Source organism: Gopherus flavomarginatus, chromosome 4 (genome assembly GCF_025201925.1).
Source record: "Gopherus flavomarginatus isolate rGopFla2 chromosome 4, rGopFla2.mat.asm, whole genome shotgun sequence".
NCBI lineage: Eukaryota > Metazoa > Chordata > Testudines > Testudinidae > Gopherus > Gopherus flavomarginatus.
Genome location: NC_066620.1, coordinates 173,004,215 through 173,022,371, shown reverse-complemented (window position 1 = coordinate 173,022,371; position 18,157 = coordinate 173,004,215). Strand labels below are relative to the sequence as shown.

Here is an 18,157-nt window from a genome sequence, read left to right as displayed (position 1 = left end):
CACAAGGAATCTTGTGTTGTAACTACTATGCGTGGTGAGATCCATGTCACAATCCTTTTGCCTTTGTAGTTTAAGGAATAACTCCACTGCCACTCATGACATGTTAGTGAGAGCGAGCAGCATATTGGTCAACAGTGTGGGATCCATTCCTGCAGACCGAAGAGGCAGATGCATAGTACACAAACCGTTGAAAGATGGCGCCAAATGTGGATGGAAGCACAGAGATTGCTGGGATGTGAAGCAATGCATCACGGGTCATTGGGACAGGACTCAGGATGCCCCGCGACCCCCCTCTGCCTTACCACAACTCTTAGTGTCAGAAGAGGAAGAGCTGCTCTGTGGAAGAGCTGCCCAGAGAGCAGTGCTCCGAATACCACTGCAAGTGTGAATATACTATTGCACGGGCAGCTGACAGTGTGAACACACAACAGCGGTTTCTCTTCTGCACTCTGTGACTGGTGCTGTAAGTCTGCCAGTGTGGACAATACTCTTCTTGACAAATCCATATTGGCTATTCCTTGTAGCCTTGATTACCCTCCAGGTCAGTGGTTCTCAAACTTTTTTTCGTGGATCACTTGAAAATTGCTGAGGGTCTCAGCGGACCACTTAATGATCTTTCCAAATGTTGTTTGTACTGTTAGCAAACTACTGTGAAGCACTTAGGATAAAGACACTATATAAAAAATCCACAATAATTAACATTTTTTTGTTCTACAAATAAAAGCACACAACTTATGTTTTAATATCAGTAGTCTTACCTTTCTAATGCAATGGATGTGCCCTTCCCCTGCTACCGCAGCAGCCTCAGCGCTGGGAAGGGGAGGTGTATCTCCCTTTCTCCCCCACCGCAGCAGCCCCCAATATGGGACTGGGAAGGAGGGGAGTCTCTCTTCTGCCATAGCAGCCACAGAGCTTAGGCTGAGAAGGATGCAGTGTACACCAACGGGAGAATTTTTTTTCCATTGGTAGAGGAACACCACCTTCCCCAATGATGGTAGTTACGTCGACAGAAGCATTCTTTTGTTCACATGACTGCATCTAAACTGGGAGTTAGGCTGGCATAGCTGTGTCAGTCAGGAGTTTAGATTTTTCACAATCATGGTCAATATAGCTATGTTGGTCTGCACTTAAAAGTTAGGTCAGGCCTAACTTGTCTATTCTTTGTCCCGTTTGTTCCCTATTCTGACTTGTGTTCCTTCCCCCTTGTTAATATTAATTGTGTTAAGTATCTGGTCACAATTCACCAATTTTGTGATGCAAAATAGGATTAAACACATCAGTCTTCTTGATGTCCTCCATTATTTGCTCTGCTTCTCTACTAAGTAGTGGACCTACACTTGCCTTTGTCTTTTTGTTGCTCCCGATGTATTTATGAAACCTCTTTTTATTTCCTTTTGTATCCCCTGCTAGGAGTAACTCATTTTGTGTCTTAAGCCTTCTGATTTTGTCCTTACATGCTTATATATCCTTTATTTATCTGTAGCAATTTGTCCATACTTTCACTTTTTGTAGGATTCCTTTTTGATTTTCAGATCTTTAAAGAGTTCCTGATGAAACCATATTGGCCTTGTTGTTCTTCCTAACTTTCCTTCACAACTTGATAGTTTGCTGTTGTGCCTTTAATGTTGTCTCTTTGAGAAACTGCCAGCTCTCCTGAACTCCTTTTTCCCTTAGATATTCTTCCCACCAAACCTTACCTACCACTTCTATGAGTTTTAGTCTGCCTTTTTGAAGACACCCTCGAGACCAACCAGTCTGAGCATGTCATGCCCCTCTTTTCGCATTCCTTGCCTTCTCTGTTGCATATTTGCTTTAATTTCCAAGCCCTTCTTGATCTATGCCCACCTTACTTTCTTTCTTTTACTATGAAGATGTTGTCACTACCTCTGATTGGCCCATGATGCCATTCTCTCTTGCCAACTTGTTAAATTTTCAAACAAGCACCTTCATGCTTTCTACTATGCTGTCCCTCATGGTTGGGAGGAGCTCCCAAAGTTCCCTCCTTCAAATTCTTCTTTGCCATGATGCCAGTGAAAAACTTGACAATGATTAGACCATTGATGTGCTCAGACCACTTTCTATCATGCAGATCAATGTTGTCTCATTGTGGGGAGTACAAAGAAACAATCTGTATGTCTATATCCATCAGTTGTCTCTAGTCTTACACTTAGATTGTAAGCTTTTGGGAGCAGGGACCATCTTTGTTCTGTTTGTACAGTGCCTAGCACAATGGGGATGTGGGCCAGGACTAGTGCTCCTTGGTCCATGGTAATATAATAACTTGTCGCAAAAGCAAAGGTGACTCTCAATGAACACGGAGTAGATCTGTTGAATAAGAAGGTGTTGTTTCATGTAGACAGTTCAGGCTATAATTACACTGAGGTCTTGAGAATTCTGAGCTGCTGATTTTCACGGTTCTCTGACAGTGGATGACAGCACAAGTAGCAAAATAGAGTTTGAAATTCTTCTGAACCCTTTTTGATCCATCTGTTAATGATACTTTTGATATCACTCACTCTGGCAACCAGCAGTAAATTTGCACATCAGATTTCTTAGTCATTTGGGGAGATAACTTATATAAAAAACATTTTTAAACACCTACTTTCTTCATCATTTGCAAAACACATTCTAAACTTTTAGCAAAGTCTTTAATTGTGTTTTGAGATGAGAGGCCCTGGTGCATGGTGAAGTTGGTTGACAGATGCTCAATCTGTACATGTCCCAAAAAGCTCTTTCATTTTCAAGTCCAACGCTATAATTTGTGCATAGGTCAATACAGCTTTCCCAGTATGAGCTGTCTTCTGATAGACTGGCGTCAGTTTGAACCCCACCAAAAGATTTCAAGATGCTAGTAATCTTCCAGCATCCTCTATTAGTGATTGATTGTGGTGCTATACACATGGTTGGAACCTTAAACAGAGTACCTGCCTCAGAGAAGTTAACAAGAACAATAAAAGATCAGAGGATGAGGTGAGGAGATGATGATGACGGAAAGATCATGCCGTCTCTTGAGTAATTCATGTGTTTTGAGGGCTACGTGGGTATTTTTGTTTTGGCTTAAATAATATTTACAAGCCTGTCAAAAGCAAAATTTAAGTGCCGTTCATACTCGATCATAAGCCAGTTCATTTATAAGCTGACCTCCCGACACCCCCCAAGATGGATAAATAAAAATGGAAATTTTTTTATAACCTGTTCATAAGCTGACCCTATAATTCAGGGGGTCAGCAAACTTTGGCTCCTAGGCCATCAGGATAAGCTGCTGGTGGGCAGCTTAGTTTGTTTCCCTTGAGCATACGCAGGCACAGAGGTAAACCTAAGTAAACAAAGTGTCCTGGTGCACCAGTTGCTTACCCTGATGGGCCGGGACAGCAACTGGTGGGGAAATTTTTTTTGGGGGGAGAAACTGGGAGTCAGGTGAGTAACCCCTGTGACCACCCCCCACGTGACTCCACCCATAGCCTGGGACTCCCACACTCTCCTCATCCCATCCCTTCCCACCTTACCTGGGGAGGTCCAGAGGAGGATAGCTCAGTGGTTTGAGCATTTGGCCTGCTAAACCCAGGATTGTGATTCAATCCTTGAGGGGGCCATTTGGGGATTGGTCCTGCTTTGAGCAAGGGGTTGGACTAGATGATTTCTTGAGGTCCCTTCCAACCCTAATGATCTATGATTCCATGAGGATGTCTCTGGTCTGGCTGGAGCTGCTCTGGCGGGGCGGGCCGGGCCAGGCGGCACAGCTGCAACCTGCTCCAGTGGGGCGGGGCTGGAGCTGCAGCTGCTTCGGAGGCTGCGGGGAGAGCAGTGTGGCCAGAAGCAGAGACACTCTGGTCCCGCCTCTTCTCTTCTGGCTCTGCTGGCTGTACTGTCTCTCCTTGCTCCCTCTGTGGTGGGGAGGGGTTGTGTCCCACCTCTCCCTCTCTATACCTGTTCATAAGCGACCTCCTTCTCTGGTGCTTCCCTTTTATTATTAAAGAATTTGGCTTATGAACGAGTATATACGGTAACTTAGATGAGGGAAGGGTGGAACATTAGAAAGATGGTTAGTGGTGAAACAATTTGAATTGCATTCTAAACATTGGCTTGTATTTGCTACAAAATTTTACTATGTTTATATAGGTTTAGTTGGGTGAAACTATTATCATGATTTAACACGATGCTGAAAGTGACTTGTCCTGATACACACTGACCATATAGCTGTTTTCTTGTCACTAACTTGATTCTTCACAAGTGTGATTAGTTTTGTAGTGTAGGCCAGCTCACTGTGAGGGCCATTTCAAAAGTACAAATAAATTATATATGGATGAAAATCAGTTAGAGAGAGGTAACATTAGAACTCTTCAACCTTGTGCATACTTTAATATTCTATGGTGATGCACTTATGATCATTTTGGATGATGCTGACTAGTTTCTGGGTCTACCTCCTATGACACCTGATGCATGAAGTCATATTTAGGGCTTTCCAAGGCATTCGGAGAGTTGAAAATAAAGATACAGCAGGGAGCTAAAGTGGTGGCCTAGAACAAAGCTCTGTTTGAAATCCTGAGTCCATTTTATCCTGCCTTACATGTTGGAATTCTTGCTTTGAGGTGGTAAAAGCTCTTCTTTAGTGACGTACTGGTTTGAATTAGCTTGTTTCTGGATGTTTCTTGCTGAGAAAGGAAAGATCAGAACAATCTTTGACAAAACATACTTTAAAATATTTTTTTACAGTAACTTTTATGAAGTCCCTGGATTGCTACTTGCAATAAAAGTGGACTATTTTATGTAGCTTCATGAAGGTTTGCTGATCAGTGAACTGAAATATCTAATACTTCATATAATCCTGCAGGTTTCAAAAACTTTTAACAAGCAAGTGACTCATGTAGTCTTCAAAGAAGGACATTTGGCTACATGGAGAAAGGCACAGAAGACTGGAGTAAAACTAGTTTCTGTACTCTGGGTGGAAAAGTGAGTAGTGCTGTATGTTTAAAAATGTGACTTTTTTAAAGGGGAAGGGGGAATCTAAACAAGGACTATGTTTTTAAGAACTGAAAAAAAGTACAGTATATAAGTTTTTTGTGTATTTAAAATAACCCTCAAAACTATGGCTAACTGGCCATTTTGAGAGGTCATACTGAAGAGATGTACATTTGGTATTTCTATTTTAAAGCATGTTGGTTCCCTAAAGAAGAAGAAGCATGGTTCTATTTTGAAAAGTGAAGAAGTGAATGTAAACCTGATTTCACGGTGTATTCGTACAACTCTCCCTTCTCAGAGACCTGTGCCAGAACTACTTTGGATGGATGGGCAACAGAGATCATGCAGAATAAATGCACAGTAGAATGTCTATTTTTTCCTAGGAAACAGCTTCTAGTATACTACCCTCTGCCCCCTCTAACAATCCGAGTAAATTGCTCTGCTTTTACAAATCAGCTCCATATAGAATGTGCCCGCACAGGAGAGAGAATGAGGGCCATATTTAATCTGGTTCCTATGAGATCTGGCAGGGGTAGATTGCTCTTGCGTTTGAAAGTTTTTCTCAGCAGCCATTTGAAAAAGTTCAAATTTGAAGTTGGCCCAGACGACCATATCATAGGGAAGTTTTCTGTCATCCACGAGCCTCTGAGTGTCATAGACAATTTTGACCAGCACAAAAGAAAATTCTTTCACTTTTGCTTATGAGTGCCAGCACTTAAATACAGAACTTTGCCCTTCCAGTTAGCCACAGCATCTTGAGTTTTTGTCAAAATCCTTCTGGTGGATGTGGTTACTTTCTAAACACAGAATTAAAGTATTTTCTCAAAGTGTGGTCTAGGGGCTGTTGCTGTGGATGCAGTGTCTTAGACCTAGTCAGAGGATCTTCTACATTTGTTTCCACCTTTTGCTCTCTTTGAATAATCCAGAGAATGAAGTGGGACCAAAGGAACCATGGAGGTTCCGATGTTAAGAGCATAAGTTCTGTTTTATATAGGTTCTTAGACTACACTCATCACTGTAGTATCTGAGCATCTTCCAGTAGTGCATTAAGCAATATGATAAACATCTGTCACATGTTTATTCTTTCACCTCCTTAGGGGGAGAAAATTGTACAATAGAGTGTTTTTGTTCTGGATTTTTTATGTATATATTACCAAGGCTACGAGTTTGTCACAGAAGTCACAAATTCTGTGACTTTCCAGGACCTCCGTGACTTTTGCAGTGGCCATTGCAGCTAGCCCAGGGGCTGTCTGAGCTCCTTGGGCAGCCCCCAGGCCAGCTGCACCGGCTACTGCTGGGGCAGTCTCGGGCCACCCCAATCCCTTTGTCCCCCTGCAGCACCAGCAGGAGTTTGGGTGTGAGAGAGGGCTCAGGGCTGGGCATTGGGGAGTGGGAGGGAGTGAGTGAGGGCTCTGGGCCATGCTTAACTCAGGGGGGCTCCCCAGAAGTGGCAACATTTCTAGATGGAGATGCAGCCAGGTGACTCTGCACGCTGCCTCTGCCAGCTCCTATTGGTGCAGTTCAAGGCCAATGGGAGCTGCAGAGGCAGCGCTCAGGGCGGAGGCAGCATGCAGAGCTACCTGGCCACGTCTCCGCTTAAGAGCTGAGGGAGGGGGATGTTGCCACTCTGGCGAGGTGCAGAGCCAGTAGGGAGCCTGCCAACCCCTCTCCCCCAGTACCATCAGGGGGCCAGGGCCACGCACCCCCCCCCACCAGCGGGGGTCCCGGGTTGCATGCCACCACCTGCCCCTGCCTCGAGGCACCCTCCCAGGCTGCTTCCTTCTCCCCCCACCCAAGATTTAGTCAAGTGTATATAGTACAATCACAGGCTGTGAATTTTTGTTTACTGTTCGTGACCTGTCCATGACTCTTACTAAAAAATACCTGTGACTAAAACATAGCCTTTTATATTACACATGCTGCTATTAGTTTGTTAGACAAAGCAGGTGAAATAAATGAGCCTTACACTTGCAGAAGGTGGTGAGGTTTGTCATAGTCCTTATTTCCTGTGAGGGGTTCATTCATTGAGCCAGCCTGCAATGAAGCTCTGTCTCCTCAGCCAGAGGGGAGCACTAAGTATTTCATAATTTTTGGAAGTCATGCATCTCAGTGAACGCCTTATGGTTGCTCTGCTCAGACAGGGAATTATATCCCAAGGACCAGTCCATGGCCCAGAATAAAATACTATGTCATCTATAGCCAGGAAAATGGAATTAAGATGCCTGGTTGTTGAGAGGAAACAGCTAAAGGGAGAAGAAACTATGGTGGTTGATCACATTCCTGTCATTCAGAAGGAAATCAGCCAATTTTCTATTCAGTTAGTTGAATAAAGTTCAAATACTGATGCAGAATATATCTCCCAGATCAACCATAATTTCATAAATATTGGAAATCTAAGTGCTGAGTATGAGAAAAACTCAATTATTTCTCAACTCAGACAGCAAGAGTTTCCTGACAGTAGCATCACTACAGGTGCCTCAGACAATGCATAGAGTACCTCCATGAGACCCTGATTTGGTATAAAAGGCTTTTTACAAAACCACAATTTGAGCACCAAACCCATGCATCTCTAGTGCTCTTTTGTTTCATCAGTCTGAATTTTATTTGAAAAGCTTTTTGGGGCAAGGATAATCCCTCTATTTGTATCTGAGCTCAATATAATGTCACCACTTAACTTACAAGTCTATCAGAGAAATACTGTTAAAATAATGTTAAAGTTGCAAGGCTAAGCTCTGAAAAGTCAGGAAATGCCAAAAAGTAAAGATAACTCAAAAGCAGGAGAGCAGAAATGATTCTTTGTGGAATATGTAGAACCTCTGAAAGGTGTTTTTTATTTCATGTATTAAGCAGAAAAACACTTATTTTTGCTTTCGAAATCCAGGTCTTGTCTACTCTGTTAACATTATCTCACCAGTTTTTAAGGAATATTCCATCAGAGATGCTATGCAATTCAACCTGCTTGGCACTGATTTCTGCTTAGATTATTGAAGGTTCTGTGTGTTAAACACAAGTTCATTTTAGATGTCTAAATTAAGTTTGCAGAAAAGGTGTTCAGATGCTACAAAGAACTGAAATTTCTAAATTCAACGTGTCTCTTTAAAAAAACTATACTTATGTAGCATTAAGAATCCATATTTCTACACAAAATGTTTGGAAATGCAAATCAGTGTTCTCTTAGAAATGTGTGACTCATTCACATTGCATATATTAAATATTAGAGGTGCTTTTTATTAACAGTTTAACTGATCTTATGCAATTGGACAAATGTTTTCATTTCCTGACTTTTGTTTAAGTTCTCTCCGCCTCAGTGCTGTTAATATAACTTAGTCTAGTTACGTTCCATTGGTGGTAGCATCTGGGATTTAATAATAGCCATTTGTTTAAAGCTCATTGATTATCATGTTTTTTGAAATCACCTTTGCCTGATGTTTCAGAAAACCCCAGTAAATTCAGATTAATGTACTAACATCTAACTATTTGAAACTGCACGTTTTGCATAAAACAATCTGTGGCCCTGAAGCAATTTATTCGTATATTTTCTGCTCCAAAACTTAAAATTAGTCAAATCATGCTATACTGTCGTTCTGAAAATGTGTATTTTATAAATGTAAGATCACTAGGTGTCACTAGAATCACATATTTGAATTACTCTATTGCAGTGTTAATGCTTCATAATAGAATTGACTATGGGAAAAAAATTAGGTACTGAAAAATTGTAGAGTAATTAAACTTGTTCACTGTTTCTGATTAAAATTGTTTTTTAGCTCTTTGTTTTATGTAGTGTATTCTATATTAGTACCTAAAGTGGTGTCCCAACTTCCCTCAAATTATTCACAACTACAGATGGATAGGACCCCAGCTCACAAAGATTTTAGTCCCAATATTCTCAGGTTAAATTCCCAACAGGAAAAATGCAAGAAACATAGCTAACTGGGTTGTGGCAGCATGTTTGCCAAAGTCAGCTGGATAAGTAACAATGGACCTTGTCAGGGGTTAGTTCCTTCACAGAATCTCTGTGTGTGGAGTGAGGAAACTGGGAGAAGACCGGGTGAGGAATGTTTAAAAGTGAAAGTCAAGATGGCAAAGGGCCTCTTTCTCTTCACCTGCCTGACTGCAAACATCTCCTTTTCCTTTTCAAACTATTGCTTACCCATGACATTTTATGGACCCTAGTTTGAGAGAATAGACTCTCAGCAAGGGAACAGATTAAGTCCTTAATGTACAGGCACTTCAAAAGAAGTTCACTGCCTAATCAGAGGAGACCTTTAGTTCCCAGATGCAGGTCAAGGCCACTGGCATGATGGAGAGTTAAGTCATGCCAACTGGACTTTTTGAGGAGCTCTCTGCCTTCTGGGCAACTAAGGAGTCAGAGCACAGTTTTTGGGTTTTCCACTTCTCTTCAGGTATTATTTCTAGGTCTGTTCTCTCTGTTAATTTAGATATTTGTTGTGGCTAATCGGTATGGTCTTTTTACCATTTTTAAATTAAATTCTATTTCTAAACAAAGTAAATGTATTAACTGCTTATTTATTATATTGTACAGATGCAGAGAAGCTGGTACCCATGTTGATGAATCATTATTTCCTGCAATATATACTAATGAAGGGTTACCCCTTCTAATTAAAAAAGTGAGTGTGTAATTTTAAAACGATGTACAGAATAGTAAGTTTCCTAATTTTGAATCTCTCTTCCCATCCCTTGTTCTAAGGGAGTCTGAATTGCTGACTTTCAGAACGCTGGCAAAGCTTATCTGTTTGAGTAGAGATTTGAGGATGACTGTGTGTGGGGATCTGACATGTTCCTAATTTCAGTGATAGTTGGCCTCCTAGGTGCTAAGTTACTTTTGAAAATGAAACTTAGGGCCATGAATCACTTAGAATATGTCTATGCTGCAATTGGGAGGTGTGATTCTTAGGCCAGGTAGACAGACTTGTGCTAGCTTAGCTCAAGCTAGTGCGTTAAAATAGTAATGTGGACTTTGCAGCACTAGTGGCAGCTGAGCTAGCCATCCAAGTACAAGACCACCGACCCACTGAGTCTGAGCTTGGACAGCTAGCATGAGCGGCTGCCTATGCTGCAACACACATGCACTGCATATTCTAGCATGCTAATTCAAGCAGAGATAGTGTGTCTGCCTGCCTGCTCTGGGAATCTCACCTTCCAGATGCAGTGTAGACATATGTTTAGGCACTTTTGAAAATGTCTAAAATATTCCATATTTTTTTTAAATGAGTATTAAGATGTCCATAGTGGTTTTGTCTCATTTCTTATTGGTCAATCTGATAAATCTGAAATCATTTTTTCCCTTAATCCATATTGAAACTCTCATTGAAATTTCCCCCTACATTTTATGGTCTATCCATGGCTGACTAAATGGGATTTACCAGGAGTCATAAATGATGTAGAATGATCATATAATACACATAGTATTGTATGATAAAATAGAGAAATATTAAGTACAAGTTAATTTATGAGAGATTTATGCTGTGGTTAATCTTGTAGCACAAATGCATGCAGCCCAAAGACTTTGTTGAAAAAACACCAGAAAATGATAAAAGACTACAAAAAAAATTGGACCTGATGGCTAAAGAACTAGATATACAAAAAACAACAACCGGTGAGTTCTGGTTAGATTGTAAAAATTAAACACTGCACGCACCAAAAAGAAATGCCAAAATATCTTTGTTTTAAGTTTCAAGAGAACTCATAAGATATAGCTTATTTTTACTTTTTATCACTTTATAATTGAAGTTATAATATTAATTCTCATTATGTTAAATAACTAAGAAAAGCTACTACAAGTATTATGCATGCTTTGATATTAAAGAATAATTTACTTTTTAGTAATTTAAAAGTAGTATTGGACTTCATTTTTAAGGAACTGTTTGGAATTCAGCATTATTAAACTTATGGTACTGACAGCATTGTAAAAATGTAGTTTTAAAGTAACAGAATTTAAAAATACAACTTTGTACTTTAAAAATTCATGCTCTGTTCAAATATGGAAGTCTCATATTAACTGCAAATTACGATTGCTTTTTTAGAAACCGATATACCTGTTTTATTATTTGAGGATGATGGTTCACTTGCATATAGCCCTACAAATAAGATAAAAGATCAGTGCAGTGCAATGGAAAAGAGAATAAAGGACATGAAGGAGAAAAGAGAAAATCTTTCCCCTACTGGTAAGGAGTTAAGCCTTATGAAATTATTAAAAAGCCTAAATGGTTGCCATCTTTCTCTCTGAATTATGTTGATGCTAGCCCTGCACACGTTCCAGGACTGCGTAATTTTCTTTTGAATTGATAAATTATGTTGCTGTGAAACATCTGCTTACCCTGAAAATGCATGATTAAGAATATATAAATATTTAAACCAAATTGAGGACTCTTGGTCCAACTACATGTAGTCATATGATTTTTATGTTCAAATCATTCAAGTCAAGCAGGGTTAAGTCATTGCTTGGATAAGGGATTTCCAAGGAACCCATAGGTGCTAGTAATCCATTAGAATGAGGGCTCTGCCCTCTGAGCATTGAACTACTGACATAGCATAGTGTTGGGAGATGCTGTCTTTCAGAGAATATGTAAAACCAAAGTCTTGACTGCTTGTAGTCTTTAAAGAACCTTTTGCACCTCTTGCAAAAGTTGAGGTGCTGGTGAAATATCAACTTAATTACTTTCTTCCAGCAGTTAAAATTGTTTACAATATTTCTTGTAATCTAAACTGTTGATTATTGCTTTGTGCTCCATTTCAACCCAGAATTAGTAGTGCAGCGGTGGATGAAGAAGTCATCCTAGTTCATAGTTTCTAGAGTAGCTTACATTTTTTTTAAAAGAACTTTGGGTACTTCAAGATGATGATCATAAAATAGAATTGAAGTATATCCCCCCCACCCCCAATGAACCTCCATTGTTTTTACCCTTTATTCAGTGAAATCTGATGTGAACAACTGGTAGAACCCATAAATATCAGGGCTGTTGCTCTCTGGAATTCCCTGCACCCTCTTTTGCTAGAGGTAAAAATTACAGGGGCAGCATAGTTAACTCTGGATGGCAGCATGGATCTAAGCACGGTGGAGAGTAGTTTTATAATGCTCACAGTCCTACGGCCAGGTCTGCGCTAAAAGGTTAGATCGACTCAACTACATCGCTACACCTAACCCCCAGTGTAGACAGCACTAGGTCAACGGAAGAATTCTTCTGTTGACTTAGCAATCACCTCTCGGGGCTAGTGGGACAGGTGGATTCCTTACAGTGATGGGGGAATCCCTCCCATCACTGTAGTGAGTGTCTATAACTAAGCACTACGGTGGTGTAGTGGAAGTGCTGTCACTGTGCCACTGTAGTGGTTTAAATATGGGACATAGACTAATAGTCCAGTTTCAGAAAACATCCCATGGTCAAGCTCCTGGACGCTTCTTATTTTGGAGGTTGAAAACAGGTAAAAAAAAAAAAAAATAGAGCTTTTTTCCTTTGTCTTCTGTCTTCAGAGTATGTCATTTAGGATCCGCAGAACTTTGTTGCTCCACCCATTTAAAGAATTATATTCTGCATTCCTGTTGCTACATGTTCCCTGGTCTAGTCCCTTTCTAGACAGTTACCAGTCTGTTGTAAGTGGACCCAAATGCTGGGTCCTATGTTTTTTTTTTTTTTGTTTGTTTTTTTAAGCCACCTGGGTCTGGGTGGAGTCTAATCTGTTTCTAGTTTTGGGCTCCAAGATACACTCCTAGGCTGAGACCTTTTTGTTTGAGCCCTTCCTTGGGACTCCATAGTCTGGCTACCAAAACACTGGAACCAGTGACTCCAGCCGCCTGAGCTCCTACTTGCTTGCACATGTTCCTGCAGAGTTTGTCTTGGAGTTTAACTGTAAGTCACAGCTTTCAGGGTGAATGTGGCAGAAAGGCAAGGAACACGGGCTTAGCAACGAATGTTTTTTAACCATAGTCACTTTACTCTGAAAAAGCACTAGGGTTATAGATTTTTGCAAAATGACAGAATATCTGAGATGCACAAGTTCTCCCCCAGTCTAATCTCAACTCGTCTGAAAGTGTGAGGTCTTATTGGCATATCAGGCTAGACAGAGTCCCTCCTGCCTGGCCATTACTTTTTGCATGTGGAGATGAATGATCTATTTCAAAGAGAAACCCTTCTTAAATAGTCTTTCCCTCTTTCCCTTGTTCATAAGTACATAAGAATGGCCATACTGGGTCAGACCAAAGGTCTGTGCAGCCCAGTATTCTGTCTACCGACAGTGGCCAATGCCAAGTTCTTTCTTTGGGCTCCTGGGTAGCGAATCCATTGTTCCATGGAGAACTGGTAGTTGAAAGACAACCATTTAGTGGCCTGAGATTTTTTTTGGCTTGGGCGCGTCTCAGGTTATTCTCCAATGTGATGTGACACATCTTTCTGGGCAGCTGATTAGAATATCTCATAATAGCCTGGTCTTGGACAGGATTAGTCATGTGTTCAGCAAGTAATACCAAATGGATGTCCTAATACAACATGGAACTTTTTGAAAACCTGACCTATGAGGAAAGGTTAAAAAACAAAAACTGAGCATGTTTAGTCTTGAGAAAAGAAGACTGAGGAGGGACCTGATAAATTAAGGGCTTCTATAAAGAGGACAGTGATCAAAAGGTCTTCATGTCCACTGAAAGTAGGAAAGGATATAATAGATTTAATCTTCAGCTCTAGAGGTTTAGGTTAGATATTAGGAAAAGCTTTCTAATTATAAGGGCAGTTAAGCACTGGATTAGTCTTCCAGGGGAGATTGTGGAATCCCCATCATTCGAGGTTTTTAAAAAACAGGTTGGACAAACATCTGTCAGGGATAGCCTAGGTGTACTTGGTCCTGCCACAGTGAAGGGGGGGTGGACTTTAACTTCTCAAGGTCCCTTCCAGACCTACATTTCTATGATTCTGTGGTGCTCATAATACTTCATAATAACCAGCCACATACTACTCTGTCACACTCCAGTCATGAGCAGCAACGTGGTAAATTTTAACATTTTTGTTCTTGCTACTAAAAACATTCCCACTATTCACAGAAATACTTGAAATTCTTAAAGATTCTTCCCACTCACTACTGCTATTATTTTAATATTCCCTAATATGTCTGTTTAAATAGTGTCCGACATTTCATACTATAACTGAAATCAGTGATTGTCAGATAACATAAATTGCAATGGTTCTGCTGATATGCACAGTAGAATTATGCAAGTAACACTTTGAGAGTGAAATCTTACTTAATCACGTTTCTTGACTCAAATGTTGATTTGTTTTCAGATTTTAAAATATATATTTTCATACCAGAAACATGCTATTTTGAAGTATTTGTTTGTTTTGAAATATTTTGTTTTTATGGGAATACATTTGTTTGAAGCAAATTCAATGTTAAAATATTGATTTTTGTAATAGCATGGTCCTCTGGTTTTGAACAAAAATTCCACAAAATTGGACCAGCTAAACCAGTTTTTTCCTTTTTTTAATTTCTATTCATACACTTAATGTCAGATCACTATAAAAGTGAGAGCTCATGATAAATAAAAGTAATAAGCAATATAAATGTTACTAATTTACTATACAAAGTAGCACTGGGTGGGCCGATTTTTAAATAATCAATATAAATATTTTTTAAAGAAACAGATTTAAATTGGGTTGTGGCTCTGTTAAGCTGTGCAAGTTTGTTCTATTTGTAATATTAAAATTTACAGTGAACTGAAGGATAAACACTATTTGCAAATACCACTACTGGTATTTGATTTTACAGAACTATCTGCAGAATTCAAAACAATGAAGATTAAGGCCTTGATCCTGCGAACATTTAAGCACATACATAACTTTACTTACATAAATAGTCCCACTGATTTTAATGGGAGCATTCAAGTGCTTGAAATTTTAGTAGATGCACAAGTGTTTGCAGTGTCAAGGGCTAAAATTGTGTTTTCCCTTACTGGCATAATTTTCTCTTCACACTAAGATCCCTTCACTGTTAACAATAAAAAGCTATTTAAACTTTCAATACTTTAACAAAGCACTTGTGAACTTGTTTATACACACAGGCCAAAATTTTCAGAAATAGGAGCCTAAAGTTAGACTTCTAAACCCATACTTAGACGCCTAAAGGTGGAATCTTTAAAAGTATCTAAGTTACTTAGGGAGGAACTGAGAGAGCCAGGTTGAAGCATTTTAGCTTTCTTGACTTACAAAGGTTAAATATATCAGAAAGTGGTTTTGGTTGCAAATATATCACAAGTCTGTTTACTTATAATTTTGTATGTGCGTGTTTTGCCTCACAGTAACTATGTTAATGACTTCTTGGATTTGTCTCTTAGCATAGACGAGCATTTTAAATTTGAAACTTTCATCGGGGGAAAAAGTGTAATAAACTATTAATTATTTTTTAGCTTCACAAATGTCTCAGATATCTACAATTAATTCAACACAGCTTGGATATGGAGAGCCTCTTGGTGTCACCGGTTCTGCAAGTGCATTGATGCCAGGTAAATAAGTAACTTTAAGTTCTGTGAAATATATTTTTTAAAATTATAAATGTGCTAAGTAAAACCATAGTATATTCTAGATAGTTTGTATTATTGTATAATGTGACATACTCAGATTTTGACGTCAATGAGACAACCTCTCTTATATAGCACTTTTTATTAGCATATCTCAGAGAGCTTCACAATCGTTAATGTGTTGCAAGGATAAATATCCTTACGAGATTTGGGAAAACACGCTTATATTTGAATACAAGTGGTAAAACTAAGCAAAAAGTTCTCCCCTTGATTTGAAAAGCATGTAAAATGTAAGAACTGTAATGAAAGAGCATGAGAAACTACATAAGGTAAATGCCCATCCTTGTTCTTGTGGCTTGCTGTCTTTGTTCACTATTGGTTCTCTTTTCTTTTAGTAGTGCTATACAAACTTTTGTGTGTGTAGTTCAAACATTCTGATACTAGAAGCAAAATGAGAATTTAAATACAAAAAGAGAACTCAAAGACAAGGCCTTTGGAGAAACTAAATGAATCCTTTGTATCAGTCTTCACTCAGAGGATGTGAGGGAGATTCCCACTTCAGAGACATTCTTTTTAGGTGACAAATCTGAGGAACGGTTCCAGATTTAGGTGTCAATAGATGTGGTTTTGGAACAAGCTGATAAATTAAACAGTAATAAATCACCAGGCACAAGAGTTCTGAAGGAATTCAAAGATGAAATTGCAGAACTAGTAACTGTGGTATGTAACCTATCGTTTAAATCAGCCTCTGTACCAGATGACTGGAGGATAGCTAATGTAACACTGATTTAAAAAAAAAAAAGACTCTACAGGCCCTCTTTTCAATTAGGGCTGTTAAGCTATTAAAAAAATTGTGATTAATCACAAGATAAAAAAATAATTGTGATTAATTGCAGTTTTAATCGTGCTGTTAAATGGTATTCTATTTTAAATATTTTGGATGTTTTCTGCGTTTTCAAATCGAAACAGAATACAAAGTGTACAGTGCTCACTCTAAATTATTATTTTTTAATTACAAATATTTGCACTGTAAAAAAGAAACAAAAGAAATAATATTTTTCAGTTCACCTAATACAAATACTCTAGTGCAATCTCTTTACATGAAAGTGCAACTTAAATCTGTAGATTTTTTTTTTGTATTACATAACTGCATTCAAAAACAAAACAATGTATGACTTTAGAGCCTACAAGTCCACTCAGTCCTACTTCTTGTTCAGACGAACAAATTTGGTTACAGTGTCGCCTCAAAGTGAGATCAGGTGTTCACATGGCATTTTTGTAACCAGCATTGCAAGGTATTTATGTGCAAGATATGCTAAACATTCATATGCGCCTTCGTGCTTCGGTCACCATTCCTGAGGACATGCCTCCATGCTGATGACTGGTTCGGCTTCATAACTGTCCAACGCAGTGTATACTGACGCACATTCATTTTCATCATCTGAGTCAGACGCCACCAACAGAAGGTTGATTTTCTTTTTTGGTGGTTCAGGTTCTGTAGTTTCCAAATCGGAGTGTTGCTCTTTTAAGACTTCTGACAGCATGTTCCACACCTTGTCCTTCTCAGATTTTGGAAGGCACTTCAGAGTCGTAAACGTTGAATTGAGTGCTATAGCTATATTTAGAAATCTCATATTGGTACCTTCTTTGTGTCTTGTCAAATCTGCAGTGAAAAGATTCTTAAATTGAATAACATATTGTTAGTTGTCATCCAAGACTGCCATACCACAAAATGTATGGCAGAATGCGAGTAAAACCGTGGAGCCGGAGACATACAATTCTCCCCCAAGGAGTTCTGTCGCAAATTTAATTAACGCATTATTTTTTAATGAGTTTCATCAGCATGGAGGCATGTCCTCTGGAATGGTGGCTGAAGCACGAAGGGCCATATAAATGTTTAGCATATCTGGCACATAAATACCTTGCAATGCTGGTTACAAAAATGCTGTGTGAACACCTGATCTCACTTTCAGGTGACACTGTAAATAAGAAGCAGGCAGCATTATCTCCCTTAAATGTAAACAAACTTGTTTGTCCTAGCAATTGACTGAACATGAAGTAGGACTGCAGGTTCTAAAGTTTGACATTGTGGTTTTGAGTGCAGTTATGTAACGAAAAAAAAATCTACGTTTGTAACTTGCATTCTCATGTGAAGAGATTGCGTTATAGTACTTGTATGAGGTGAATTGAAAAATACTCTGTTTTTTACAGTGCAAATATTTATAATAAAAAATAATATAAAGTAAACACTGTACACTGTGTTCTGTGTTGTAATTGAAATCAATATATTTGAAAATTTAGAAGAACATCAAACTATTTGTAATAAACAATAATAAAATACCAATTTAAATTTGTGATTAAAACTGTGATTAATCATGATTAATTTTTTAATCGAGTTTGTTTTGGTTAATCACTTCAGTTAACTGCCATGAATTTGACAGCCTTATAGGCAATTACAGCCCTGTAAGCATAACTTTATTACCATGCAAACTAGTTGAATCTATATAGTAAATAGCATAATTTCCAGACACAGATGAACATGATATGTCGGGAAAAAGTCAACATGGATTTCTGAAAGGAAATCATGCCAGGTTTCTCAGAGCTGTTCTAGAATAATCAAACATTCTTCTAGTCTGTATCTGAGCCCTGGGTTGCTTGAGTTCTGAAAAGGTTCTTTTA

General features: G+C 39.0%; 1 protein-coding gene across 4 annotated transcripts in view; it reads left to right on the top strand.

Moving 5' to 3' along the window:
- Positions 1-18,157, top strand: part of MCPH1 (microcephalin 1) — a 223,444-nt gene that overhangs the window by 12,200 nt on the left and 193,087 nt on the right. For all 4 annotated transcript variants that reach the window (XM_050950730.1, XM_050950729.1, XM_050950731.1 and 1 more), the window contains 5 exons: positions 4,832-4,950; positions 9,503-9,587; positions 10,462-10,576; positions 11,004-11,144; positions 15,368-15,463. In XM_050950730.1, the coding sequence (XP_050806687.1) occupies positions 4,832-4,950; positions 9,503-9,587; positions 10,462-10,576; positions 11,004-11,144; positions 15,368-15,463 (556 nt within the window). The remainder of the gene's footprint in view (positions 1-4,831; positions 4,951-9,502; positions 9,588-10,461; positions 10,577-11,003; positions 11,145-15,367; positions 15,464-18,157) is intronic.